Source organism: Mesocricetus auratus, unplaced genomic scaffold, assembly GCF_017639785.1.
Source record: "Mesocricetus auratus isolate SY011 unplaced genomic scaffold, BCM_Maur_2.0 Super-Scaffold_100676, whole genome shotgun sequence".
Classification (NCBI taxonomy): domain Eukaryota; kingdom Metazoa; phylum Chordata; class Mammalia; order Rodentia; family Cricetidae; genus Mesocricetus; species Mesocricetus auratus.
This window is the reverse complement of record NW_024429266.1, coordinates 106,250,792-106,277,527: the sequence shown is the minus strand read 5'-3', so window position 1 is coordinate 106,277,527 and position 26,736 is coordinate 106,250,792. Positions and strand designations below refer to the sequence as shown.

The 26,736-nt window shown below is 50.7% G+C and overlaps 1 protein-coding gene across 1 annotated transcript; it reads right to left on the bottom strand.

Annotated features, from left to right (window-relative positions):
• Positions 1-189: 189 nt before the first annotated feature.
• Positions 190-24,181, bottom strand: Gbx1 (gastrulation brain homeobox 1). The gene is made up of 2 exons (XM_005087258.2): positions 23,644-24,181; positions 190-2,475 (listed from the first exon to the last, which is right to left on the bottom strand). The coding sequence occupies exons 1-2, from the start codon at positions 24,164-24,166 to the stop codon at positions 1,925-1,927; spliced, it is 1,074 nt and encodes a 357-aa protein (XP_005087315.2). The 5' UTR covers positions 24,167-24,181; the 3' UTR covers positions 190-1,924.
• Between the last annotated feature and the right edge of the window lie 2,555 nt (positions 24,182-26,736).

Sequence of the window (26,736 nt, the reverse complement as noted above, 5' to 3'; positions counted from 1 at the left end):
GGGAAACGCCTCTCCTAGTTTATGATGGATGAGAGTATTACGTCTCAGTGCTGGATCTGTTTCCTACTGCTGGAACCGCCTTGCTGGTAGCCCTTATTTTCTGAAACACCCTGAACAGGTGGCCATATGGTGGGCTGGTGCTCTGCCTAGGCACTTACCCACATCCCGGTTAATAATCAAGTAACGCTATTGAGAGGAAACCAGATTTTATTTTTTTCACCCGCATCCCCCTTTTCAAGTCTATTAAGAGCCTTACACAGGGCAGAGTCTAGACAGCGCCATGAATAGGTACAGGACTTGGTTCCCAGGCACAGAATGGGCTAACCCCAGACTCCCTGAATGCTGGCCACCTCCCTCAAAGAACCTGAACTCCACCCAGCTCCTGCTGAACCTCTGCCTCCTGTGTAGATGGAGTGTAAGGGATCCGAGCCTCTTGACTTTGAGGTACACCTGGCTGAGAATGGGCTGGATCTGGACTGCATATTCAAGGTTAAATTCCCAAGCCTTACTGAAGTTAAATTTCCAAGGACCGAGAAAGAGACAGCCTACTGTTGGTTTATGTCCACACTAGAGTTGCTTAGGAGAAATGAACTGCCAAGGACGGACTGTCTTGGTCTCATTAGAGGCATTCAACAACTAACTGAACGTGACATTAACGACTTTGCCCCTCTGGGGCTCACGGGTGGCCAGAGTGGCCTGCAAGGCAGGCCCCGAGTGTAAGCGGCTTGAGCTTGGCCCTCCCTTGGCGGTAACTGCCTCATTCACAGCTTGTTCACTTTTCTGTCTTCTGCTCTCCCTAATGCAGAGAGCTCGTGTTTCTCCCCAAAAAGCTAGTTACCCCAACAGCAGCCATAGTGCGCGTGTCTCACTCTCCTTTCCCCAACATCTGCAGATACCTAGAGCCCTGCTCCGGGAATTTGCCCATAATCTCTGCCCCATATCCTTCCAGAATCATCTGACTCACTGTTGTCCTATTTGGCAGTGACTTCTTTCAACCCGTCTTGTTCTGTCATAGAAGAGGCTAGTGGGAGCCTAGCCCCTCAAAATGCAATGGACAGGAGAACACACATAAGGCTGCAAGGGCAGAGAAGCCATGGGCGTGCGTCTGCCTCAGGCCCTGGCGTCTGAGGCAGCAAATGAAGGCTCTCTGTGAAAGTGCTTCTTCGTCTGGCGCGCGTGGTGGAGTGAGCCTCCTGTCCTGCCCGAGTCACTGACAGGACAGTGTCCTCTACGCAGGTGACCTGAGTTCTCCAGGTTAAACTGGGGCCTCCCTGACTCGTGCCGCCTTCCCCAAAGAGAAGATACCAGAAGCAGAGAAGTTTGCCTGTCCACGGGAAGTAGCCGGTGGGAATGGGAGGGGTGGGGTGCACTGTGGAGGGATGCCTAAGAGTGGAAGAGCCCCACTTTGCCGAGACAGTTCCATCTCATGTCACATGTCCTTGTACTGGGCAGCAAGATGTCACAAAGGAGAGTGGGACAAACTGGATGAGGCTCAAGGAAACAGCGTTCCCAGCCCCCTTTCAGGGTACAGACAGACAAAGACAAAATAGTTCCATATATACAAACTTTACACAAAATAAATAAGGAACTGTGGTCGCGGGCTGGTACCACCGGGACTTCTTCCCTCTGTTAGAAGCTGCCCTCTCAGGTCTTAGCCACGGAACCCTCTAGGCCCTGGGCACCTCGTATCCCCAACCCAAGAGTCCACTTCTGTTCCAGAAGCTCTCGGGGAACTGCGCCCCTGGAACCCCTAGTTCTGGTGTCTCTAGAACAGTTCCAGGCCAGGCACTCGTGTCTGCAATCCAGGGGGCATAGCTGACCTCTCCCAGAGCAGGGTCCACCGGCCCCTTTAGTCGGCAGCACCCAGTGAGTCCTGGGCAGGCACAGGTGCAGATCCTTTGCCTTCCGGTCCCCAGGAGCCTGATCAGGGCCGGGCTCCCTGCTCCATCTGTTGGTGCTGGCTGCGCACAGCAAACCTGTTGACATGCACAGGTATGGGCACCACAATCTTGGGGTTCCTCACGGGCTCCCCGGAGCGGCTGCTCACATTGCCAGCCTTGATGCGCTTCCACTTGGCGCGGCGGTTCTGAAACCAGATCTTTACCTGCACCTCACTGAGCTTGAGGGCGTGGGCGATCTGGGAGCGCTCTGTCAGGCTCAGGTATTTCTTGCAGTGAAACTCCTTCTCCAGCTCCAAAAGCTGCTCACTGGTGAAGGCTGTGCGCCGCCTTCGGCTTTTCCCCCCAGGCGTGGTGACCCCTGTGGCCACTGGTGCCCCCTCTTCAGCGCCAGTCCCCAGGCTTCCCTTTAGCTTCGGTTTAGGTCCCAGAAGGGCCCCGGGGCCCCCTGCAGAACTGTCCAGGAAGCTGTCCTCGCTGTCACCGCCTGAGCCCTCTTCCTCCTGCTCGCTGCCTGCTGGGTCTCCTGCTGGGGCCTCCAACTTCTCCTCATCTGAGCTGTACACCTTGCCCTCTGCTGTGGGGAGTGGAGTGGAGAAACCAATGGATGGGGAAGGAGAGGCACATGGGAGCATGGCCAGGAACGAGCAATTGAGACAGGATGAGCATTCAAGGGGGAGTGGGAAAAGGTTTAGGGGAGACAAAGAATGGGAAGAAAGGTTTTAACCAGTAGATTTCACTGTAGAAAAGCAAGGAGGCAACACACATGACAGTGAGCCCCCCAACTTTCCCACCACCCCACTGCATGCTCCTTACCACCTCCCAGCTTCCTCCAAAGCTGGTCCCCAAACATGGTCCAGTGTCACACACACACACACACCCTCCAAGCCAGACCTGGAGCCCCAGGATGAAGTGGTGTGGAGACTGCTGGAGAGAACCAGGGAGGGCTACACAGAGCTTTGTGTCCTCCCAGGGATCCTCCAGCCCCAAGAGCAAGCAGTACCCTGACTGAGCCCCTCAGACCACACACTAGATCTAGGTCAAGATGGGAACTTCACCGTCTTCTGGTCCCATTTCAAATCTGAAGCCAAGAAACTCTAATGGCCGGAGAATGAGAGCTCCTTGTCCACCTGGTTCCTGTTTTTAAGCAGACTGTCCTGATGGGAAAGCTCCCAGCACGGCCTTATCTGTGGCTGAACTTTCTCCCTGTCACTCAGCCCCCTGGTCCCTTTTTAGGGCTCATCCTTAATTTCAGCATGCCATTGTCTCTCCCGGCACAGACCCTCCTGGCCAGAGCTGTAGGCACAGCACCAATGGAGGCTTCTTGAGGCTCTGTAAGAGAGTGTGGGGTCAGCAGGGAAGGGGGAAAATGTGGGAATGGTGACAAGGAGAAACTAGAGAAGGGAATGTGGGAAGACATCTTGACTCCTCGTGGGTGACTGTGTTATCACAGGATATAAATATTTTAACCTATACTCAATCTAAAATTTAAATCAACCACTGCTTTTAATCCTATCCACTGATGTCTTTGTTATGACTGTAAACAAAGCATTTCAAATGCTTTAGGGCTGGGGAGATAGGTCAGCTGTGCCAGGAAGAGGGACTAAGTACAGATCCCCAACACCAACACAAAGAGCCACATGTGGTCAGGTGTGGTGGCACATGCCTGTACCCCCAGCCATGAGACAGAGACAGATCCCGGGGCCCACCAGCTAACCAGTCTAGCTGAAATAATACGCTCTAGTTTCAGTGAGAGACCCTGTCTCAACTAAGGTAGAGGACTAGAGAGATGGATGGCATAGCGGGTGCTGCCTGATGACCTGTGTTCAGTCCCTGAGAGGATAGAACCAACTTTCAAAATCTGTCCTCTGGCTCTGTCACTCTCTCTGTCTCTGTCTCTGTCTCTGTCTCTCTGTCTCTATCTCTGTCTGTCTCTCACACACTCACACACACACTCTCACACACACAAACAAATTTAAAATGTAACTAAAACAGCAGTGAGACGGAAATTTGATTTGAGGAAGAAATTCTAACAGCAGCCTCTGTCCTCCACATGTACCCATTCAGGCTAGCACACCTACATACACCGCACACATATAGACACCACATATGTGTGCACACGAGCACACACACACAAAAGTAATTTCCTTTAAATATTTTTTCAGTGTGTGAGTTTTTCAGCTTTTTTGTTTTCTGCCCAAAGGAAACAATAGAAAGCCAAAAAACAACCCACCAACCAGCAGGAAAGAACACAAGGCTGCCTTTACCAGGAGCTCAGTGAAGGAAACTGTGAGAACAGTAATGCAACCCCATGCCCACATCACCCCACACCCCTTAGGCATGTCCAGAGACTTCAGCTCAAAGTGGACTGGGTCCCAAGTATGGGGGGGCCACAAAGACACCCCTCAGGCAGCAGATGAGGATGGCCCTGCCTGGACCTGCAGCCAGCAGCCTGTTTCCTCCCACTGAGTTCCTGCCTGCTCCTGCATGCCTGCCCCTTCTCCTCAGGATCCACAGGGACGTTTGCCTGAGGCCGTGTCCCACCTTCACGTTGCCGGCCCCAGCTTGCAGCAGCCCAGTCAGGCTCCAAACTGCCCCTTACCTTCCCGCGAGCAGCTTGCCATTCGGGTGCCTCACGGTGTCCAGAAAAAGTACCAACCTTAGCTCATCCCTGGCCACAAACATTTTGTTTTCTGCAGGACTAAGGCCTGGGGGCTGGAGAGATGGCTCAATGGTTAAGATCACTGGCTGCTCCTGCAGAGGACCAGTGTTCTATTCCCAGTCCCCACCAACAACGTGGCTCACAACCATCTGTAACTGTAGTTCCAAGGCATCTGACTCCCTCTTCTGGTTTCTGTAGGCACTGCATGGACACAGTGCACAGACATACATGCAGGCAAACATTCACGTACGTAAAACAATAGAATAAAAACAAGAAAATCTTGTGTTAAAGATTCAGGATGTGGGTGCCCTTCTTCCTCTTGCTAAGGGATCTTGGCCATAGCATTTTTTTCATTTCCATAGACTCAGATTTCTCAAGTCCCAAATGGAAATCTCAACCTTTCTCCATCTCACCCCGCCATTCTTCCCCACGTGGCCTGGTGGCACCCTCGTCCCCTTCCGCAGACTTCAGCATGCAGGGCTCTCTATTTCTCCCTCACACGGCACCACACCGACTCCCCACAAACCTGCCTTCCAGATCTGACCAAAGCTGATCCCTTCCTCACCACTCCCTCACCAAACTGGCTTCTTGAGTGGTTTTCCTGCCTTCTGTGCCCAGCCATCTCTCTGCAGGGGACACCCCATTCCCCCCCAGATCCAGCTCCTCCCCTGGCTCTTCAGGCTGGCCCCTCTTTCTTGTCATCCTCTTAGAATTTAGATGCTTCTTGGACTCATCTGTTGCTGTAATATGTGACATCAGCTTCATTCACTTCCAAAAACCTATCTTCCTGTTAGAATATAAGCTTCATAATTTTATTCACGATTATAGCTTTGATGTCTTAAAAATTACTTATAGAGTAGACATTCAACAAATACTAAATAAAATAAAGCAGCTATTTCCAGGGCAAGCCTCCATGCTCTCCCCCTCTCTCCATCTGCTCCCTTTCCCAGGCCCTCCTGAGGTACCACCTTCAACTGTACCCTTTCCCAGCACCCGTGTGACTCCCAGTGTCCGGTGTCCCACACATGGAGGGGTCCCACAGGATCTTATGTTACTAAAAGAACTGAAGAAAGTCCCAACACTATCACTAACCCTATGGTTCCAATTTCTAAAACATACTCTGTAGTAATTAATAACGTGTTAACAAAAACATGGCCCAATGGTAAAGCGTTTTTAAACAGCGTTAAAAAGGCAGAAACCGGATTTCAGGGCTTGCAGGATGCAACCATTTAGTACAGTGCCAAGCCCCCGCCCCCCCCCCCCGTGGGGAGCATCCAATAAATCTAAATTGATGATGACTGAGAGGAGGCTCCCCACTCCTCGATCTGGCAGAGCCCTCCTGAGATCATCTCATCCATCCCTCTGTCTTCAGACAGATCCAGAAATGCCAGCCCACACAAGCAGGCCACCCTCAGTGCCGACGCTCTTAGAGCTGCATGAGGAGCGAGGTTCATGGCCCCTCTCTGTCTCTTGATCCCGGTGGGACGCCGAGTGGCAGGGGCAAGCGTTTCTGTCTGCGCCTTTATGATCGTGACATTGAAGACTCTGATAAGCCACCTCTAGACCCAGGTGGGGGTGGGGCAACTGAGAGACCGCACAGCCACCGGCCTCAGAGGACAGCTTTTGGAACAATGAGGAGATCCAAGAGGGGAGACTGAAGGAAAGGGAGAAGCAGGCAGAAGTGAGAATAAAGCCAGAGGGAAGTGGCACAAAATTAAAATGATGAGCCGAACAGTTTCATACAGAGATAGGGAAAATGGGGGGCGGGTTAAACAGGACCACCCCCGCCCCCACCCCCACCCCGGGTGCAGACACATTTGCTGCTGTCACTTGCTCTTTGCTCCACCAGCAGAGGGCACACTGAGAACCTGGATAGGGTAAGTGACCAGGAACGAATAGGCTACTCAGCTACCCGTGGAAGTAAGGCAGGCAGCATGCTCACACAGTTTACCATTCCACATAACTTAGTTATGAGAAGTGCGGGAGGCTGGAGCAATGACTCTTCACAACCACCCGTAACTTCAGTTCTGGGAGGCTGCATGCCCTCTTCTAACCTTCTTGGACACCAAAGATGCACACGGTACACACACAAACATGCACACAGAACACTCACATAAAATGGAATGAATAAATCTTTTTTCAAAAAGAAAGAGCAAGGAAGGAAGGACGTGCAGTGGGCGTGGCGGCCGACACCTTTTGTCCTTTAATCCCAGCATGGGAGGCAGAGGCAGGCAGACCTCTGTGGAGTCAGGGCTAGTCTGATGCACACAGTGAGACCCTCTGCCTGGACGGTAAAGTAAGATCCTACTTTAAAGAAGGGGAGGAGGAGGAAAAGAAATGCAGGCTGTTTTCCTTTTTCTGCTTTATAATAAATGTCATACATTTTTGTGGTTGGCTAAAAATGAGCAGAAGCAGTAAGCTAGCTTTTGAAGTAGCTCTGGGCTTGGTACTCACTCTAGAGACCAGGCTAGCCCTGAATTTGCAACAACCCTCCTGTTTCTGCTGGCTGGGAGATTACATGGGTTTATCGTGCCTCGCTGTCAAGCCTCTCGGATAGCTTTTCTAGTTTTCAAGTTTGATTTAGAGGACGGGGACCACACAGACGTCAGAGCCACAGAAGTAAACTTCCAGGTGAAAGTGGTCTTGGTTGGCAAAACAAGATGCCACTGAACATCTTTTTTAAAAACAAAAACAAAAAACTTTTTTTTGAGGTCAAGTCTCTCCAAACCCACAGAAATCTGCCTGTGTATGCTCCCTCAGTGCTGGGGTTGAATGTATGCGTTATTGTGGTTAACTTCCATTGAATATCTTATAATGGAAAATAATGATTCCTTGGGGGAAATCTTCAACAAAGTGAAAACTGTTTTGAAGTGGAAGCGGCTGGGACGGCAGACAGGTCCTGACCTCCAGTGTGAGGGTGTTAGGACTAGAGCCAGTGTGAGTCCGGAGCCTGTGGGGAGCCTCGGTCTCCAGCTGCCCGGGGTGGGTGACAGTGCAGAGGGCTGGGTAGTTAGAAACAGGCAGGGTTCATGGGACTGCTCCTGGGACTTAGGGGACGTACGGATTGCTCCTCACGGACTTGGAGAACCAGAAATCACTAAGCTTGAACAATTACTCAGAGAGTTGATGCCACGAGAGCGGCCACTCCACTGAGTCCAGACTGCACTCAGGCTGCACCACGCACCAACATATGGACAGTGGCTGCTTCCCAGGGGAAGGGCAACAGCTCCCAGCACATAAAGGGCCAGCTGTGGGGCCTCAGCAGGCTCCCCATGCACTAGACAAAGAACTACAGGCAACTAAGGGACAAAGGGGGAGAAATAGCTTTCTCCAGGGAAGAGCGCACCAATTGGCTATCCAAAAACAAGGGACCAATCCTGAAAACATATATACGAGTAACAGGATGTATTTAGTAATATTCATGCATATAATACCGATTAATGGGAAAAAAGGGCCATGAATTGAAAGAGAGCAAGGAGGGGCATAGGAGTGGGTTTGGAGGGAGGAAAGGGGAGGGAGAAATGATGTAATTATATTATAATCTCAAAAACAAAAGGGATGAAAGAGGTCCAGTTGGGATAGAGAGCTCAACAGCCGCACAGAATCTATAGGAGGTATTTTCCCAGCAGAAAGAATACACAATGCTGAGCCGGGCGTTGGTGGCGCATGCCTTTAATCCCAGTACTTGGGAGGCAGAGGCAGGTGGATCTCTGTGAGTTCGAGGCCAGCCTGGTCTACAAGAGCTAGTTCCAGGACAGCCTCCAAAGCCACAGAGAAACTCTGTCTCGAAAAACCAAAAAAAAAAAAAAAAAAAAAAAAAAAAAGAATACACAATGCTAAGGCTGGGCATCCCAGTGCCTGGGTGAAATCCTGGCACCAGGGAGGTCAAGACTGCAGGATGGTGAGTTGGAGGCCAGCCTGGGACACCACTGGTCTGCTAAAGAGGGGAACTCTACCCTGGAGTCACCAAGGATGATGAAGGCCACTGAAGGAAAGTCTTCAGACTTATGCCCCAGGAACGCTCTCAGACCTTGCTGTCCCGGGTACTGCTCTGTGATGGCTTAGAGGAAAGCAGGAGTCTGTGTGATAGAATAAAGCCCCATAGTTCTTCCTGACTTCCCTCTTCCACTTGAAAAGCAGCACTAACATTTCTCTACTTGGTTCCCAGGACATTGACAGCCACTCTTTTCCTAGTAGGTGGGGTCAAAAGGCAGGTGAAATCCCAGGTCATTTCCCCAAAGACCTGGCTGCACTTCCCAGGCCTCAGGGCACTGGCCTAGCAGGTGCCATGGCCGCCCACTGCTTTGCAGGCCAGGGCTCTGTCCTGTTTGTGACTCCTCCGCCCCTTCAGCCCCTTTTCTGCTCGCTCACCCCTTGGACTTGCCCACGGTGAGCACACCACAGTCTCTCTGTGACTTGGCCGGCCATGAGGGGCATTCGCGTTTCTCTTCATTCTCTCCTGGCCCCTTGGTGTTCCTTGCTCCACACAAACAGGATGACCTTCGCTAGAGCACTGTGGTTCTGCCTCTCCCGGCTCTGTGACAAGCTCACGGTAGTTCCAAGTCCCACTGTGTCCCAGTTAGTTTTTCTGTTGTGACACAAGCTGGACTCATCTGGGAAGAGCGAATCTCAGGGGGGATTTCTTCCGTCTGACTGGCTGTGGATATGTCTGGGGGACGTTTTCTTGATTAATGGTTGAGTGAAAGGGTCCAGACCACTGAGGGTAGTGCACCTCGGGCAGACAGTCTTGGATTCCATAAGTAAGCCATGGCCTCTGCTTCAGTTCCTGCCTTGAGCGCCTGTCCTGGTTCTCCTCACTGACAGGCTGAGAATGGGACATGTCAGCCATATAAATCCTTTCCTTCCCAAACTGCTTTTGCTCAGAGTGTTTTATTGCAACAATGGAAAGCAAACTAGGACACCATGTTGCTCAGACCCAGCACCCTTCCATGTACTCTGACATCACCGCTGCCCTTGTGTAACCTTGGACTTTTCTGAGTGCTTTTCCACAAGCCACTTGCTGAAGACGTACAGCTGCTCCCCTCTATCAGCACAGAGAGCAGAGTCGCTAACCTGACTGTCAGTTGAAAGAAACGGAATTGCAGAAAGATGAAATGGCTTTCTTCAGTCCCACAGCTAGGGACATGGCGCCATGTCTAGAATCTGAGTCTCTGAAATCTCCTAGCCCTCATCCCAGCCTTCCAGCAAATCGTCTTTCCACCCCTCCCACTCGAAGTAACAGCTCTTTCCCAGTTGCCTCCCCCAATAGAAAACCTTAATTTTTGCTGTTTATTTTTATTTTTATGAATGTTTTGTCTGCAACCTTGTCTTTGTACCAAATGTATGCCTGGTGCCCACGGAGGCCAGAAGAGAGCACCTGGTTCCCGGGATGGAGTTACACAATGTGAGTCACCACGTGGGTTCTGGGTACTGAACCTGGGTCCTCTGCAAGAGCAGCCAATGCTCTTGACCACTGAGCCATCTCTGCAGCCCTAAATAACCTTCTTATCAAATCCGAGTGCAAGCCTAATTTCTTTCACATACACACAGACTCTAGCAATCACGGAATTACACCTAGTGTGCTCACAGAAGATCCCTGGAGTTGCCTCAGCAGAGGGCCTGTCACCAAGCATCACTGCCCCATTATTCCCAGGACAGAGTTCCCACCAGATCTTTCTTGCCCTTGATAGCTTGTGGGATAGAATCTTACCAGTTAATGTTCATGTTCTTTGAAAGTGTATTTTCTAGGTGTGGAGAGACTGTTCAGTGACTGAGGGCACATTCTGCTCTTGCAGAAGACCTGAGTTCTGTTCTCAGTACCCAACTGAGCTGGTTCACAGTGACCTGTAACTGCAGATCCAGGGAGATCCCCTGTGGTCATTCACATCCACATACCCACCTACACACACACACACACACACACACACACACACACACACACAAAACACACAACACACATAAATACATACAGAAAAACTGACACAATATCCACCTACAGACATACACAGACACATGTACACATAATTCCCAACAGATACACACACACACACACACACACACACACACACACACACACACACAAACACACACAATTAAAAGTAAGTTTTTTAAAAAGAAAAAAAATGGACTGGGGAATGGTGGCACACGCCTTTAATCCCAGCACTTGGGAGGCAGAGGCAGGTGGATCTCTGTGAGTGTCCTGGTCTACAAAGTGAGTTCTAGTACAGCCAGAGCTACAAAGAGAAACCCTGTGTCAAAAAACAAAACAAAACAAGAGAGAGAGAGAATGGTATGGTAACACACATCTGTAATCCCTGTACTCAGGAAGCTGAGGCAGGAGGGTGGTGAGTTTAAGGACCAGCCTGGGCTATAGGGTAAGACTCCATCTCAAAATGGGGGGAGGGCAGACTGGGGCTGTAGCTTGGTTAGGAGAGAGTTTGCCTAGTGTACACGAAGCCCTGAGTTTGGTTGCCAACACTGCCTCAGCAGGCCTTCCTTAGGTTGGAATCGCGACAAAAAGCCACAGCTTTGTTGAGGGGTAAGTTTTCCAACTCTGTCTTCCTCATTGCAGGTCCCAGTCTCTCAGAGCTTCCCTGACCTCTTTCTTCTCATGCCCGGGCTGCTTCGCTGGCCCGTGAGGACCCTACCCACCTTCCCCTCACTTTTCCTCCCCCATCCTGAAGGCGCTGGATGTTCTTCCTGCCTTATTTCTGGGCCAAGCAGATGTTTGTCCCCCTTTGCTCAGTGACAACGTCCCCGCTTTAGGACCTCTTTTCCCTGGGACCACACAGTGCCTGGTAGCCTGTCAATCACAGTTTTTCTATGCTCTGAGTGCAGGTTGGCCTGTGACTAGATGGGACCATAGCAACGCCACCCCCTGAGCACAGGTGCCACCCTGAGTTGTACACAGGAATTTTAGGCAGAGATTGTGACACTTGAGAGCCACTGGTGCTGTGCACTCTTTGCCTCTCTTTAGGGTGGGAGCCTTAAGGAGACAAAGGGGAGACTTTTGGAGAGAGGATCCCAGCTGACAGGAAGATTCAACACCCTCTGCATTTTTGGATGCACTCAGGTGCTTTGCAGTTGCATGAATCAGTAAATGCCCATTTTTTGTTAGAAGCGATGGATTAGTGGTTAAAGCATTTGCTGCTCTTCTGGAGTTCCTAGGTTCGATTCCCAGAACCCATGTGCAGTGGCTCACAACTCCAGTTTCCAGGGAATCTGATGGGACATGGAACACATACACACTCACAAACACACACAAAATAAAGTGGTAAGTGAAAGAATAAATAAATATATTTTGAAAATTAGGGTTGAGTTATCATTACAAGCAGTCCATGGAGTGTGGTTAAAAGTTGTCCTCAGCTGGGTGGTTGGTGGCACACGCCTTTAATCCCAGCCCTAGGGAGGCAGAGGCAGGCGGATCTCTGTGAGTTCGAGGCCAGCCTGGTCTACAGAGTGAGTTCCAGGACAGCCAGGGCTACACAAAACTTGTCAGTTGTGGGGAGAGGGAGTGCAGTCACAAGGATCACCAGACTGTATGAGGTCCTCCACCCCACACCTACGGAACAGTCCATCCAGAACGATCCCATCCCTTTTCCTGAAGCTCTTCCTTGGAGGGCTGCCTAGTCTGGAATTCATTTGGACATTAAACATCTCCTTAATCCACCAGAGTAAGAATTAGTATTGTAGCTGGGTGTTGATGGTACATGCTTTTTGTTTTGTTTTTTGTTTTGTTTTACGAGACAGGGTTTCTCTGCATTGTTTTGGAGGCTGTCGGTCCCGCCTGGCCTCGAACTCACAGACATCCACCTGCCTCTGCCTCCCGAGTGCTGGTATTAAAGGCATGCGCCACCACCGCCCTGGTCTACAGAAAGAGTTCCAGGACAGGCTCCAAAGCCACAGAGAAACCCTGTCTTGAAAAAACCCCCAAAAATTAATATTGTCCAGTTAACAGTTTTGCTCCTAGCATCACATGGAAGCAGACAGGAGCATAGGAATTTGGACAAAGAGAAAAGGCTGGAGGGAAGGGAGATCAGGCCCCAGTGGGGCACAAGAGAAAGCTTCAGGTCATATGGGGGACAGGGAAGCCTACAGGAAAGAGAAAGAGCAGGCACAGGGGTGGCCGTGGCTGCTCACATCCCTAACCCCAGCACGAGGGGGACTAAGGGGGAAGGCCCATGGCTCACGGCCAGCCTGGCCTATACAGTAAGTCACTGTCTCTGCCTCAACTCCCAGAATGGGGGAAAGGCAAAGACAAGCTGGAACCTGTATCATATTAGACTCAGCATGACTTTCCATTCCACCTGTCCCCTACAAAGTTCTCAGACTAATGTATCCACCATCACACCAGAAATATCTGTCTTTGCCAGTAGTGTTACCTCTCCTAAGTCACCCCTAGTAAGGGGATCTCTAATAGCAAAGTGGAAAGCTATCAGCTATTTGAAGCGCTAAGACAGTGATGAATCTGTTCATTTTATTTATTTATTTTTGTGTGCATGGATATTTTGCCTGCATGAATGTCTGTTTATTGCATGAATGCCTGATGCTCATGGAACCCAGAAGATGGTGTTGGATCCTCTGGTACTGGAGTTCCAGGAGGTTATAAGCCGTCACATAGGTGATGGGAATAGAACTCTTACCTGCTGAGCCATCTCTCCAACACCTCCCCCCCCCCCGCACTTTGATATAGTTTATCATACAGATAGTTTGGCTGGCATCAAACCCTCACATTTATTATTCATCAAGAACGACCTTGAACTTCTAGCCCTCCTGCCCTTGCCTCCCCAGTGCTTAGATCCCAGGAACATCAGCACACTTGGTTTTATGCAGTTCTGGGGATCTGGCTCAGGGCTTCATAGGTGCTAGGCAGGCAATCTGCTGGCTGAGCTCTCTGCCTAACCCTCCAGTAAGATTTTCTGTAAGTCCAGGACTCAGTGTAAGAGTCTTCCTGTTTATCTGGTAACTGTGAGATAAACACCACAGCCCTCGTTTCCCTGGTAAAGGCCACCGGGCTGTGCAGGTTAGTCCAGCTGCCATCCTCAAAGTAGCCGCACTGGGTCTATGCCCGTCACTTCTAGGCACACCCGTGCTGCTGGCCCTGGGCTCCCTCTGTGCTCCTCCTGCGCTCACACTGTGTAAGGAGGCTGCACCCCAGTGTTATCCGAGATAAGGAATAAACCGGACAGGAAACACCACCAAGGCCGGGCGCAGACCCCATAGACCAGCTTCTTGCCACCCTCCGTCCACACAAAACCCACTTCCATTGCTGTGCCACAGTCTGGTGCCACCTCCCCAGCCTCTGATGGTTAAGTCTTCCCAGCCTCGGACTGACATCACCACACGATGCACACAACCAGCCTGCCTGACTTCTCCATGGACACTCCTCATTGGGAAGCACAGAGGTCACAGATCCCTTGTTCGGGTGCCTTTAATATATATTAACTACCACACACACACACACACACACACACACTCACACACACTCACGTACGTGCAGGAGCCAAGGGGTGTCAGAAGAGGCATCAGGTCCCCTGGAAGAGGAACCACATGGGTGTTGGGAACTGAATCCAGGTCCCCTGCAAGGGCAGCAAGTGCTCTTAAGGGCTGAACCATCTCTGCACCCCAACCCTTTTGTTACAGAACAACTCATCAATAAAGGTATCCTTAAGGATCAAGCAGAATTGTAAACCAGGCTTGCTGGCACACACCTGTAGCCCCAGCTAATTAAAAGGCTAAGGCAGGAAGATTGTGAGCTCTGGGCCAACCTGGAACTGAGACCCATCCTCATCTTTAAAACAAACAAATAAATAGTAAATTCAAGCATATTAAAAAACAAACAGAACTGTATAGCTGGGAACAACCTTAAAGATAACTTAATTCAAGTGCTAATTTTACTGATGAGGAAGCAGAGATGTGAGGTGGTTCTGTGTGTGGGTGCATAACTCATGGGGTTCCAGCTTTCCGTCTCTCCCAACTGCTGCCTGTGCCGCCCCCATTCTAAGCCTTCTTCTCTGCAAGCCACAGTTCAGAAATCTGCCCCATTATCCAGGCCAGAAATGTTTCTCTTTGCCTCCACAGAGAGAACTTCATTTTGTTTTGTTTTTGCTTTGTTTTGTTTTTTGAGACAAGGTTTCTCTGTGTAGCCCTGGCTGTCCTGGAACTCTCTCTCTGTAGAACAGGCTGGCCTCGAACTCACAGAGATCCGCCCGCCTCTTCCTCCTGAGTGCTGGGATTAAGGCGTGCGCCACCACCGTCTTCCACCCCGGCTCACACACAGCTGCTTCTACCCACCCAGCCCAGGTACCCCCTTTCCCTCTAAGTCAGAAGCTCTTAACCTTGCTGTCGTTTCCCCCCTTTAACACAGCTCCTCACGCTGTGATGGCCACCAACCATGGCACTACTTTTGTTACTGCTGTAATTTTGCTACTGCTATGGAACTGTAAATGGCTGTGTTTTTCGATGGTCTTAGGCCACCCATGTGACTCACAACTGAGAACTGACGCTCTAAGTCACGCTCCAGACCCCAGCTCAGCTTCTCTTTCGTCTTGCCCATGTCTCTTTCTCTGTACACCTGGCTTCCATTTCCTAACGTCAAGTCAGCTCATGGAAAAGACCCAGCTCTTCTACTACCTGCTGCGGAGCGCCCTTGCCCGCCGCCTCTTAGAGTGGTCTTGAGCTCAACACAAGGCACTTTGCTCACAGGATTATTATGTCCCCTCTTTCTCCAACTGAAATACTTTCATCCTGTCACTCGCAGCAGCAGCAGCAGTACTGAGACAGAACTCACTGCATAGCCCTGGCTGGCCTGGGAATTTCTTTATAAACCAGCTTGGCCTCAGACTCACAGAGATCCACCTGCCTCTGCCTGTGGAAAGCTAGCATTAAAGGCGTGAGCCACCGTGCCCTGCTATTTATTATTATTCTCTCTCTCTCTTTTGAAACAGGGTCTCATGTAGCCCAGGCTGACCTCAAAAACCTGTTCAAGAACAAAAATGGCTTTGAATCCCTCCCTCCACGCCTGGCAGGTTCCTCCCACTAGCCACCCCCTTTAAAAAATATGTATTTATTATCTATACAGTGTTCTGCCTGCATGTATGCCTGCAGGCCAGATGAGGGCACCAGATCATAGATGGTTATAAGCCACCAGGTGGGTTCTGGGAATTGAACTCAGGTCCTCTGGATGAGCAGCCAGTGCTCTTAACCTCTGAACCATCTCTCCAGCCCCTTCTCACTATTCTTATTGCCTTTCTCCCACTGTTCCCAGTACAGCCACCCTGCCCCGTACTCTGAATGAAAGAATTTTCTTCCTAAAGTGGGAGTGGTGGTGCACGCCTTGAATCCCAAGCAGAGGCAGGGGGAATCTCTGAGTTTAAGACCAGCCTGGTCTACAAAGCAAGTCCCTGGACAGTCAGGGCTACACAGTAAACCCTGCCTTCAAAAACCCCAAACAAAACAAAACGATTCTCTCCCCAATCCTCTGTAATGTGTCTCCAACACTGTGTGTGCTGCCGCAGAAGCTGCTCCTCCGGTAAGAGTCAAGGCACCAAAGCTCTGTTTCAGCCCCCAGCAAAGTCTTCAGTGCTACCGTATCCCAGGAAAGGAACTTGGAGATTTGCTGCTCCTTAGGGGTTCTTCATGCACTCCCCTGGCCCATGGATAAAACCTACCAGCCCCTTCTCAGCTTCAGCTGTGCAAGAGCCAGCACGGCTCGAACCTGAAGCCAGTTATAGAAGAACGCAGCTATCAAGGGCTGGAGATGTGGCTCAGGGGTTGAATTATACTGCCCTTGCGGAGGACCCAAGCTCAGTTCCTACAGTCACGCCTGGAAGCTCACAGTGTCTGCAATGCCAGGTCCAAAGGATCCAGTACCTCCTTTTGGCCTCAGGGTGTACTAGTATGCATGTGCAAATACCCACACATAATCACACAATATACATATAATTAAAAATAGACTGGGTGGTAGTTGGCACATGTCTTTAATCTCAGCACTCGGGAATTCAAGGCCAGCCTAGTGTACAAAAAGAGTTCTAGAACAGCCAAGAATGTTAACACAGAGAAAAACAGTCTCCAAAATAAATAAATAAAATAAAATCTTCTTTGTTGTTTTTGTTTGAGACAGGGTCTCATCTGGCTGACCTGGAACTCACTATGTAAAGAAGGTTTAAGAAAATAAAATTTTAGCCGGGTGGTGGTGGCACACACCTTTGATCTCAGTACTCAGGAAGTAGAGGCAGTCAGGGAAAAAACTGAATAAAACAAAATTAAAATGAAATCCTGAAAAATAAAATAAAGGAGTTGGAAAGATGGCTGGGCAAATAAGAGCACTATTATTTGTTTGTTTATTTACTTTCGAGGTAGGGTTTCTCTGTATAAAAACCCTGGTTGTCCTGGAACATGCTTTGTAGACCAGGTTGTCCTCGAACTCACAGAGACCCACCTGCCTCTGCATCCTGAGTACTGGGATTAAATTAAAGGCATGGGCCATCATGCCCAGCAAGAGTACTGGCTTTTAAGGACCCAATCTGGGTCCTCAGCATCTACATTGTAGGTAGCTCATGACAATCCATGACTCTAGTCCCGTGTGTCAGATGCTCTCTTCCGGCCTCTGTAGGTACCAGGCACGCACATGGTGCACATACACAACATAAAGACAAAACATTCATATGCATAAAATAAAATTTTAAAATTAATTAAAATAAAATATTTCTAAAACATAGTCATCAGATATTTAAGCTTAATCTTATCATGTAATCATGCTTCTTTACTAATTCAAGAAACATTATTTCTCCAAAGAATACAACCTTTCACGAAAACATGTGATTTCTAGTCATGAAAAAAACTTCATGTATTGCTAAGACAATTATGATTTTTTTGTTCCACAATCACAGATTAAACCAGTTAGACGTAAGGTCCCCACCCTGTCAACAACAGATTCTTGCAAGGAAGTCCTTGGAATTCAGGTTCAGATCTCTGCTTTAAACACTTGGTCTAGGACTAGAAAGGGACATCAGAGACCCCTCACAGGTGGGTGCGGTGCTCACCTTTCAGGCAGAGGCAGGTGAGTTCCCATGAGTTCAAGGTCAGCTTGGACTATGTAGCAAGTTCCAGGGCAGAGTAACATGTGTCAAATACAAACAAACAAACAAACAAACAAAACACAGCCAAACAACACACACACACCCCATACACCCCTTACACACACACATCATACACCCCTTACACACACACATCATACACCCCTTACATACACACATCATACACCCCTTACACACACACATCATACACCCCTTACACACACACACACCCCATACACCCCTTACACACACACCCCACACATCCCCATACACCCCTTACACACACACACACCCCATACACCCCTTACACACACACCCCACACATCCCCATACACCCCTTACACACACACACACCCCATACACCCCTTACACACACATACCCCATACACCCCTTACACACACACCCCACACATCCCCATACACCCCTTACACATACACATGTACATGCATACACACACAAATACACACACACACACACACACACACACAGGCACACGAACATGCACAAAATCACCTCAATGAAAACTTTTGATCTAGATAAAGAAAGTAAAAGCCTAAAGAAGTTATGTGACAGTGATTCTCCCAAAGTGTCTTGAATATAGTAGGCCCATAACAGACATACAATAAAATATCCTCTAACTGAGGCAGGTATCAAAATTACCCATCAAAACAGTGGCAAAGCTGAGACTTGAGCCCTTGAGTTAGAACTGCTAAATGTCCCTTCAACTGCAGTAAGCTAACACAGTGCCTGTCTTTTTAAAAATCTCTACAATTGTATTACTATTTATTCAGTGTGTCTGTGTGAATGGGGGTCAAAGGGCAACTTTTGGAAGTCAGTTTTTCTCCTTTCACCTTGTGGGTTCCTGGGATTGAATTCAGGTCTTCAGACTTGACAGCAAGAACTGACACCATCCCTCTATCCCAACATTTATCTTCCTTTAAAAGCCAGTGAAGTTCTGGGCGGTGGTGGCACACACCTTTAATCCCAGCACTCAGGAGGCAGAGGCGGCAGATCTCTGTGAATTAGAGGCCAGCCTGGCTCTAGGGCAGCCAGGGATGCATGGGGAGGGGGGAGGGAGAGGAGGAGAGGAGAGGAAAAGGGAGGAGAGGAGAGGAGAAGGGAGGGGAGGGAAGGGTTAGCAGGGCTGTAACATCAGGAGGTCAAGGTCATCTTGCAGGTGGTGATTCTGAAGCCAGCCTAGGATTCACAAGACTTTGTCTCTAAATAAAAACAAAAAGGGCTGGAGAGGGCTCTGCAGATGGCACACCTACTGTTCTCCCAGCACCCACACCAGGAGGTTCACAACTGCCCTGAGCTGCAGCTCCAGGAGCCCCGACACTCGTCTGGCTTCTCTGCACACATGCAAGTAATTTTAAAAAGTAAAACATTTCAGAAAGACAAAAACACAATGTGAAAAGCCAGTGGAAGAAGCTAAGCATAATGGTTCGCGCCTTTATCCCAACACTTGGGAGGCTAAGGCAGGTGGAGGGCTGGGGCCAGCCAAGGCTACACAGGGAGTCTGAGGTCAGCCTGGGAAACAGTAATAGACTGTTTTAAAACAAAACAAAGTCAGTGGAACAATCAGTCTCTCTGTGCACTTTCTCAAAAGTTCTAAGAAAATAGACTCTAGGGTTTGTCATTGAAAAAAAAAATCCCCCTCTTGTTTTTAACAGTTGAAATCTCTGGCTCTATAGCACGTCATTTCCTGTCTCCTTCTCATAGATAAATATCATACAGTCATAATTCAGAAATTAATTAATGGTCATCCAAAAGTGTTCCCTAGTTACAATCAGGTGCTGCTTAGCTTACAGCAATCTGCCCTTGAACGCCACACTGCTCTAAAGTTTCCTGGTCCCCTGTGTGATTACCTTTATTACTGCAATCTCCATTCAGAAATCAGCAAACCCTCACCTGTTGCTTTTTAAAAGTCAGTGCTCACTACATGGTATCTCTCAGGCTGGTCTTCACACTCTCACCCTCTACACCACCCTAGCTACGAATGTTTTTATTTATTCCACATCCAACATAGGCATCATGCCTCATGTCAGCCTCTCCTTGTACTTCTATCACCATCTAATGGTTATCCATGGCGTACCCACAACCACTCACTGTCTACGCTTTGTCATCCAAAAGGTACAACCTCCAAGTGGAATACTCCAAATACTCTTGGTTTGAAGTCCCAGCCTGCATTTCCCCAAAGGACAGTTTTATACCATTACTCCCCAGCACCCAGCATCAGGTCCGGTCATCAGAGGTGTGCTGCACAGCCTTGCCACATCTGGCACACGGGTTAGCTGTGACTGATTACTCACAGCCAAAGCTCACACACTTCTTCAGGTCTCCAAGACCAGCTCACACCCTCCCTGGTCTTGTCCTGAGGAGCTCCCTGCAGTCTTCTGCCCGGTTCCCTAGGATGCTAAGGATTTGCCACCTCATCTCCTTCCTCCATGAGTGTCAGGAAATTGCCCTTACAGGCTCTTTAGATGTGTTGATATGGCTAGTCTGAAGACAGCCGAGCCAGGAGCTTAGAATGTATGCACTGGATTTCAAAGACAGTATGAAAAGAGGAAACAATATATGTCATTCAAATATTTATATGGATTAATACTGAAATGATATTTTGGATGTATCTGATTAAATGAGGTTGCTACTCATTGCACTATTTCTTCTATCTTTTTAATGTGGCTAGTGAAAGCCTTTAAGTTACATATATCTGTAAGTGGCTCGCCTGATATTTCTAGTAGTCAGCTGTCACTTTTTTGGGTTCTTTTTGGTGTGTACATGTGTGTGAGAGTGTGCAAGCACTTGTGTGTATAGAACCCAATATCTCAGCTATGTTAGGCAAGCACTCAACCACCCCACCCCTACTGACCTGTACTTAACCCTCCCTGCATGGTCAAATCTTCTCCTCTTTTTTTAGATTTATTTATTTATGTATACACTGTTCTGTATATAGGCCAGAAGAGAACACTAGATCTCATTAAAGATGGTTGTGAGCCACCATATGGTTGCTGGGAATTGAACTCAGGACCTCTGGAAGAGAAGCCAGGGCTCTTAACCTCTGAGCCACCTCTCCAGCCCAAATCCTCTCCTCTTTATCACTCCTATTAAAAGGCTGCCCCCTATTATCCCCACTGCTCCCCCACACTCCAAGCCTAGAGCTCTTTTCAATCTACCATTCTCAGTGCTTTTCCTACCCATCATTTCTTCACATAGTCCTTTTCTTTTATTATTTGTTAACATAGCTTTTACCCCTGCACTCAAATTATAATGATGTTCTGAGTTTTTTCTTAGTCAATTCTCAGATAGAGTGACATCTTCCTTAATTCTTAACCAACTGAAAAACTTTCCTGTAATTCCCAAGGTACAGAACTTTTTCATTCTCCAAATTGGCCTGTGTTCACTAGAAGTTTTCCTCTTTTCTTTTCTTTCTAAAGATAGGTCTTCAAGTCACCCAGGCTGTCCCAGGACATAACATACAGCTGGGGTTAGCGCCGAGCTCCTCTTCTGCCAGCCTAGCGATAGGTGCCACTACACCCAGCGGTTCTATAAGGTCATTCGAAGGGGCTAGCGATGATACATTAAATATTCAACAAGAGTGAATGAGCAACAACTTCAGCCCAAAGCCACCCACCCACCCATCCCCACCAGGAGAGCAGCGCCCCTCTGCCTTTGTAAATACTGTATCCCTTCCCAGACTCTCTCTCTGGGGTTCCTGTTCCATGCATGGTGGAGAACTCTCTCATCCCATCCCAAATACAGCTCCCAACGGTAGGCGACACTTCCCATCAGCCTCAGTAGCCACGTGCTGTCATTCCCTGGATGGAATTTATGCCCAACATTTTGGTAACTGCATTTTTTTCCTTCCCTCAGCACATCAAGGGGGAGCTCACAGCTGGGAGGGTAGGTGAGCGGTTGCTGGCACAGCTGGACGGAGGATGAAGACAGGTTCCAGTCCCTCTGAAGCCTGACTTCCTTAAGGCTCTCCCAGCAGCCACGGAGACAGTGCCACAGATCTTCCCAGGCTGGGGCACGACCTTCAGCACACTGTCAACACCTCCCCTCCAGGTCTCCTTCCCATTATATTGCCAACAAAGCCCTTCCCAGGAGCAGTGCTCACGGGTGGGCGCCTTTTCTTGTGGATTACATTTTCCCTAGACCAGGAAACCCGTTCTTCCTCACCAGCCCTCAGTCCTGAAACCCTGAACATCACTCCTGGTACCGAGACTCTCAGCATGCCCGGCGTTTTCATTTAGCTCTCTCCCAGCCCTCTGTGACAGAACTCTTCCCGTACACTCTTTCAGTGAAGCTGCTTACTCTTCATTTAGCCCCCAGTTCCTTTTTGAACAGACAACCCATCCCTATTCACAGCCTACAGTCTGTGTGCGTCCTCACCCCCTGCCCGTCATAGGTCACTCCTGTCTTCTCAGTGGTCCTCTTCCGTGTTTCTGTTGGTAGATTCAGTTTAAGAGTCAATGCTGGGTTTATTTCTGAAAAGACCCCCATTATACATTAGAGTGGAGAGAAAGGCAGGGACCCTGGCAGTGTGGATAAGCGGCTTGTTCTCCCGTGGTAAAGGCACACCCTGTCAGTTCTGCTACTCTTTGGGTCCCCTCCCACCTTCCCTCCAGCTTAAGGCTTTCTTCTGTGTGTCTGGCTCTGCCTGCAGGCCCCGTGGCCTCCACAGCATCTCTTCAGTAGCCAGCCCTGGTCTTTCCTGCTTTTGAACTATCCCAGTCTTTCCTTCTTAGGAGCCTCCTGCTGGTTTCCGCCCTTCCCAGTCTGCTCGGCCTGTCCTCTTGGCCTGAAGACATTGTCTCCTATCTCCAGGTGTTTCCTTGTTCTGCTTAGGGTCGAGGAGCCGGGGCTGCTCTGACTTCAGACCCTTATGGGTCAACCAGTCCGGAAAAGGAATTAACAACAGATGAATCCCCACAGCCAAAACGCCCAGAACCAAATCAAAACTGGAAGACAGGCTTTTTGACAGCCCCCACCGTCTGAGACAGTGCAGCCCCGTGGGCAGTTCCACAGCAGAAACCTGTCGCCAGGAACTGCCTGCCTGCCTGCTCTGGCCTACGACTCTTGGACCCTCTTCTTGCCCCAGCTATGGTCAGCCTCCAGACCCTTTGGGTCATTTCCTTTGGCTAAGCTGGGTGCCATGAACAGTTGAGCAGAAGTAGGCTCACCCCAGCGTGAGGGAAGTTTGAGCTCTGTATCCCCACACAGGCGATTTTTCTTAATTAGAACTCACCAGATTGCATAAGCTTTGATCTCTGCTCACCTTGCTCTGTCTGAATAGGAGAAAGCTTCAGGCTTTGGGATACTAGGGACAGGACAAGAGGACTTGGAGGGATGGATTCCGACCAGGGTCCGTCTCCGTGGAGACGGCTTCCTCCCAGGAAGCTTGAATGACCTGTCAGCCGAATCTCAGCAGGATCCTCAACTCATCCTCTTTATGCCACACCCAACTCTACCAGCCTTTAGCATCTCTAGTCCCGGCCTGCCACAGTCCAGCGCCCTACCTGGTTCTCCAATGTTTAGGTATAGTATAAACGAGAATGCAGAAGTGACCTCGCTAAGGTGAAGCCACAGGCTCATCAGACCCTCCTTTTGCCCTGCATCCACAAAGCCCGTGCCCACCATATGAGTGCTGAGAGGTCCGTGCAGAATGCGTCCCCACATTCTAAACTGACAGTTGCCCCAAGATTCTGTCACCGTGGGATCCTGCTGGGACCCTCAGGAATCCCATCCTTGAAAAGAGAAAAACGAAGGGATTCTGAAAAAGAGACAGGGCGAGCGAGGCTTGTGGACTCCAGCGTGCCCCACGCCCGTAAGGCTTCAGGCTCTCCGAGGCCAGAGCGGGGCTTTGGGACCCGGAGGTGTTGGGGACACCGCGCCCGAGCTGGGATCTGGCACTCCAGGGCTCCAAGCAGGTGGCAGGAGTTCTGAACCGGCCCCGGTCTGGGACTTCCTGACGGTCGAACCCGTGTCGGGCCCGGCACTTACCCGGCAGACTCGGGAAAGTCTCTGAGAAGTGCGGCGCCGGGGGTTCAGCCACTTTCTCGCGCGTCGGCAGCAGCTCGTCGGCGTCCAGCGCTCCCTCTGTGCGCCGGGCCGCCGGCTCGGGGTTGCTTCGCGAGGCGGTGGAGGCGGCGGCGGCGGCCGCGGCAAGCTCCGGGGGTCCGTAGTAGGCGTCCGGAGGCTCTGCGAAGCTGGGCAGCGCAGTGGTCAGCGCCACCATCGAGGGCACCGCCTGGCCCAGCCCGGCGCAGAAGGTATTACTCAGGCGGCCGGCGAATGAGGCGAGCGGGGCCAGCGGCGGCAGGCCGGCCGGCAGCGGCGCGGGGGCCAGCGCCTGTGGCAGCACGAGCGGCCGGTAGGGCATGAACATGGGGTAGCCCGTGTAGAGCAGGTGGCCGGAGCGCGGCGGCGGCGGCCCGATGAGAGAGTCGATGGAGAAGGCGGCGCCCGGGCCGCCGCTGCCCCCGCCGCCGCCCCCGGGGGCGCCGCTGCCCGCCGCTCTCTGCATGGCGCTGCCCGGGCCCCGCCGTGCGCCCCGCGCGGACACGCAGGGCTCGCTGCGGGCGCGCGGGCCGAGGTGGCGGCGGGGCGCGGGCTCGGCGCAGTGTGGCTCCGGCGCCGCGCTCCCTCGCTCATAAGGAGGGAGGGGGCGGGCGGGCGGGCTGGGGGTGTCGCCCTCCGGACTCATCCATCTTCCTCAAATTACGCTTCACTTGCTCCCTCCGCCCGCCGCCGCTCCCGGCTCCCGCGCCCCGAGCCCCGCGCCTTCCCAACGGCCCGGCCGGCCCGGGACCCCGCCCGCCCCCCGCGGCCCAACCAACTATTATTAATGCAGATTGATGAGGCCGGACCCGCCGCTTTGTGAAAGTTTGCAGCGGGCGAGGCGGCGGCGGCGGCAGCTGGCCAGGTTCCCTCCGTGGGCCCGGACCCGCTCCCGGCTCGGCGACGCTCGAAGGGCGAGCGGGGCGCGGCGGGGCGGGGGTGCGCGGGCGGCGAGGACGTCCTCCGGCCCGCATCCCACCCCGGGCGCGCCGCACCGCGGTCCCCAGGAGCCCGGACCCAGCGGGAGACAGCAGGGGGCGCGCTCTCCGCCCAGGGCCCCGTGCGCGCCTGGGGCCACTCGTGGGCGACCGCTTTCCTGCTGTCTTCCCAGCCCCTTCGCGCTCTCTGACCTGGACTCGATTCTCTAAGCGCTGACTCTTGCCCTTCTCCCTTTCTCCTCTATCTCCAGCTTCTCGCTTCTGTGGGAATTTCTGAGTGCCCACACTGGACCAAGTACTTACCCTTTCTTCACCTTTCCCTCCCCTCTCTCCCACTCTTAAGTCTTTTTCTTCCTCTCACCCTTCCCTCCTCTTTGGCCTCCCTAATTCCGATTCCTCTCTTTTTCATTCTCTATCCCAGTCTATTTTAATCTTATTTTCTCATTCCCTGCCTTTACCCATATCTCTTCTGTGTCAGTCTGTCTGTCTCTGATGCTCTCTCTCTCTCTCCCTCTATCTCCCTCTCCCTCTATCTCTCCCTCTCCCTCTCTCCATTAATTTCCCTGATTGGCTCCCTGGCTCCAGCGCGTCTGATGAGCCCTATTCATTCTCGGGCCTGACGCTCTCGACCTGCCCTGGCTGATTGCTGGGGGCTGGCCCCAGGAGCGCTGATGAGCCCCAAGGGTCAGCAGCGCTAATTATCTGCTAATTGCAGATGACTCTGCTCACCTCCCCCATTCCGCCTTTACTGTCCCCCTCCCCTGATTCCCAGCAGCAGATTTGTCGTTCTAGAGGCAGAAGTCATGGACTTTTGACTGCCTAAGCACCTCAGGTCAGTGAGTGAGAGAACCAGAGTGGCCCAAACCTGAGGTTGCAGAGGAAGCCTGGCCAACAAAAAGTGCAGCCTTTGGACTAGGAAACTGTTCAGGGGTCAGGGGGAGCCTGGTCGTTAGAGGAACAGAGCAAAGACAGACAAGTTCAATTAGATGCAGTTTAGGAGTGTGAGTGATCCTACTCGGGTGAAGAGGAAAACCTACCTACCACCCAGCTATAGAGCTGCAGGAGGGCGGACAGACTGCTGGTCTCAGTGACTTTTGTCCCAGGCGGCTGCTGTACTCTAAGAGCCTTGGGCAGCGCCCAGGAAGAAGGCGGGATTAAATGAGTCAGGCACCAAGAAGTTGGTTGTGATGGTCTCAGCCTGGGATGGGGAGTTCAAGGTCATCTTCAGCTCCACATTGAGTTCTAGACCAGTGTGAACCAGATCACAAGGGCTGCTGTGAGGCCCTGAGTGTGGTGGGGAGGTCATCGGTCTTCAGACTTCACAGAGAAATGAATGGAAGATGGCGCCATTCTATGCAGTCCTGTACAGACATACTCTGCAATCTACACTCGCCCAGTGAAAACGAGAGACACACTGGAGAGAAGATGCCACCTTGGGGAAAGAAGAGGTGGCTTGGCTTAGGTCACAACTCACAACAAAGAAGTAGAAAACACCAAAAGACAGTCTTCCAAACAACCCTGTTAAGTTAGTTAACCAAGCCCTGCACAGTACTGATAATGAAGACCAGATTTCAAAAGTGTATTGTACTTAAGAAGGGAGAGGTCAAGTACTTGGTTTGATGGCTTTACAGTGTTGGATACATAATAGAGGCTTATTGACTTGATGAATTATGGAGGGAACTTTGAGCTACAATTACTGCAATTAAAGCTGTATGAGCAGTTTCCGCACCAATCAAATAACACATGGAGAAGAGCCATTTTTTAAAAGTAATTGCATTCATTTTTTGCATAGGTAATAACATCACATCGAGCGAAATTTCAAAAGCTCCAAAGGACATATGTTGAAATATCTCTGTCCCAAAGCTCTGACAGTGAATGCACATACACTTCAACAAGCCTGCCTTTCTCTGTGGCACAGAATGGATTGTGCACTCTCGGGGCTCGAGGGTAAAGGCCTTCTGGTCTCAAAAATGTATATCACCTATCTGAAGTCAAGAGCTTATTGTCTAGCACTTATCCTTGGAGCGGTAGATTCCCCACTCAAGCTGGCAAAGAGGTGGAGGTTTATATTTTGGTACCAATGAATCCCAGTGGGCAA

Bases quoted from the DNA above. Each gene is read 5' to 3' on its own strand.
- Gbx1 (XM_005087258.2), bottom strand. From the start codon at position 24,166: ATGCAGAGAGCGGCGGGCAGCGGCGCCCCCGGGGGCGGCGGCGGGGGC. The intron at 2,476-23,643 runs GTAAGTGCCGGG...CACTCCCCACAG, and splicing joins GACTTTCCCGAGTCTGCCGG to CAGAGGGCAAGGTGTACAGC.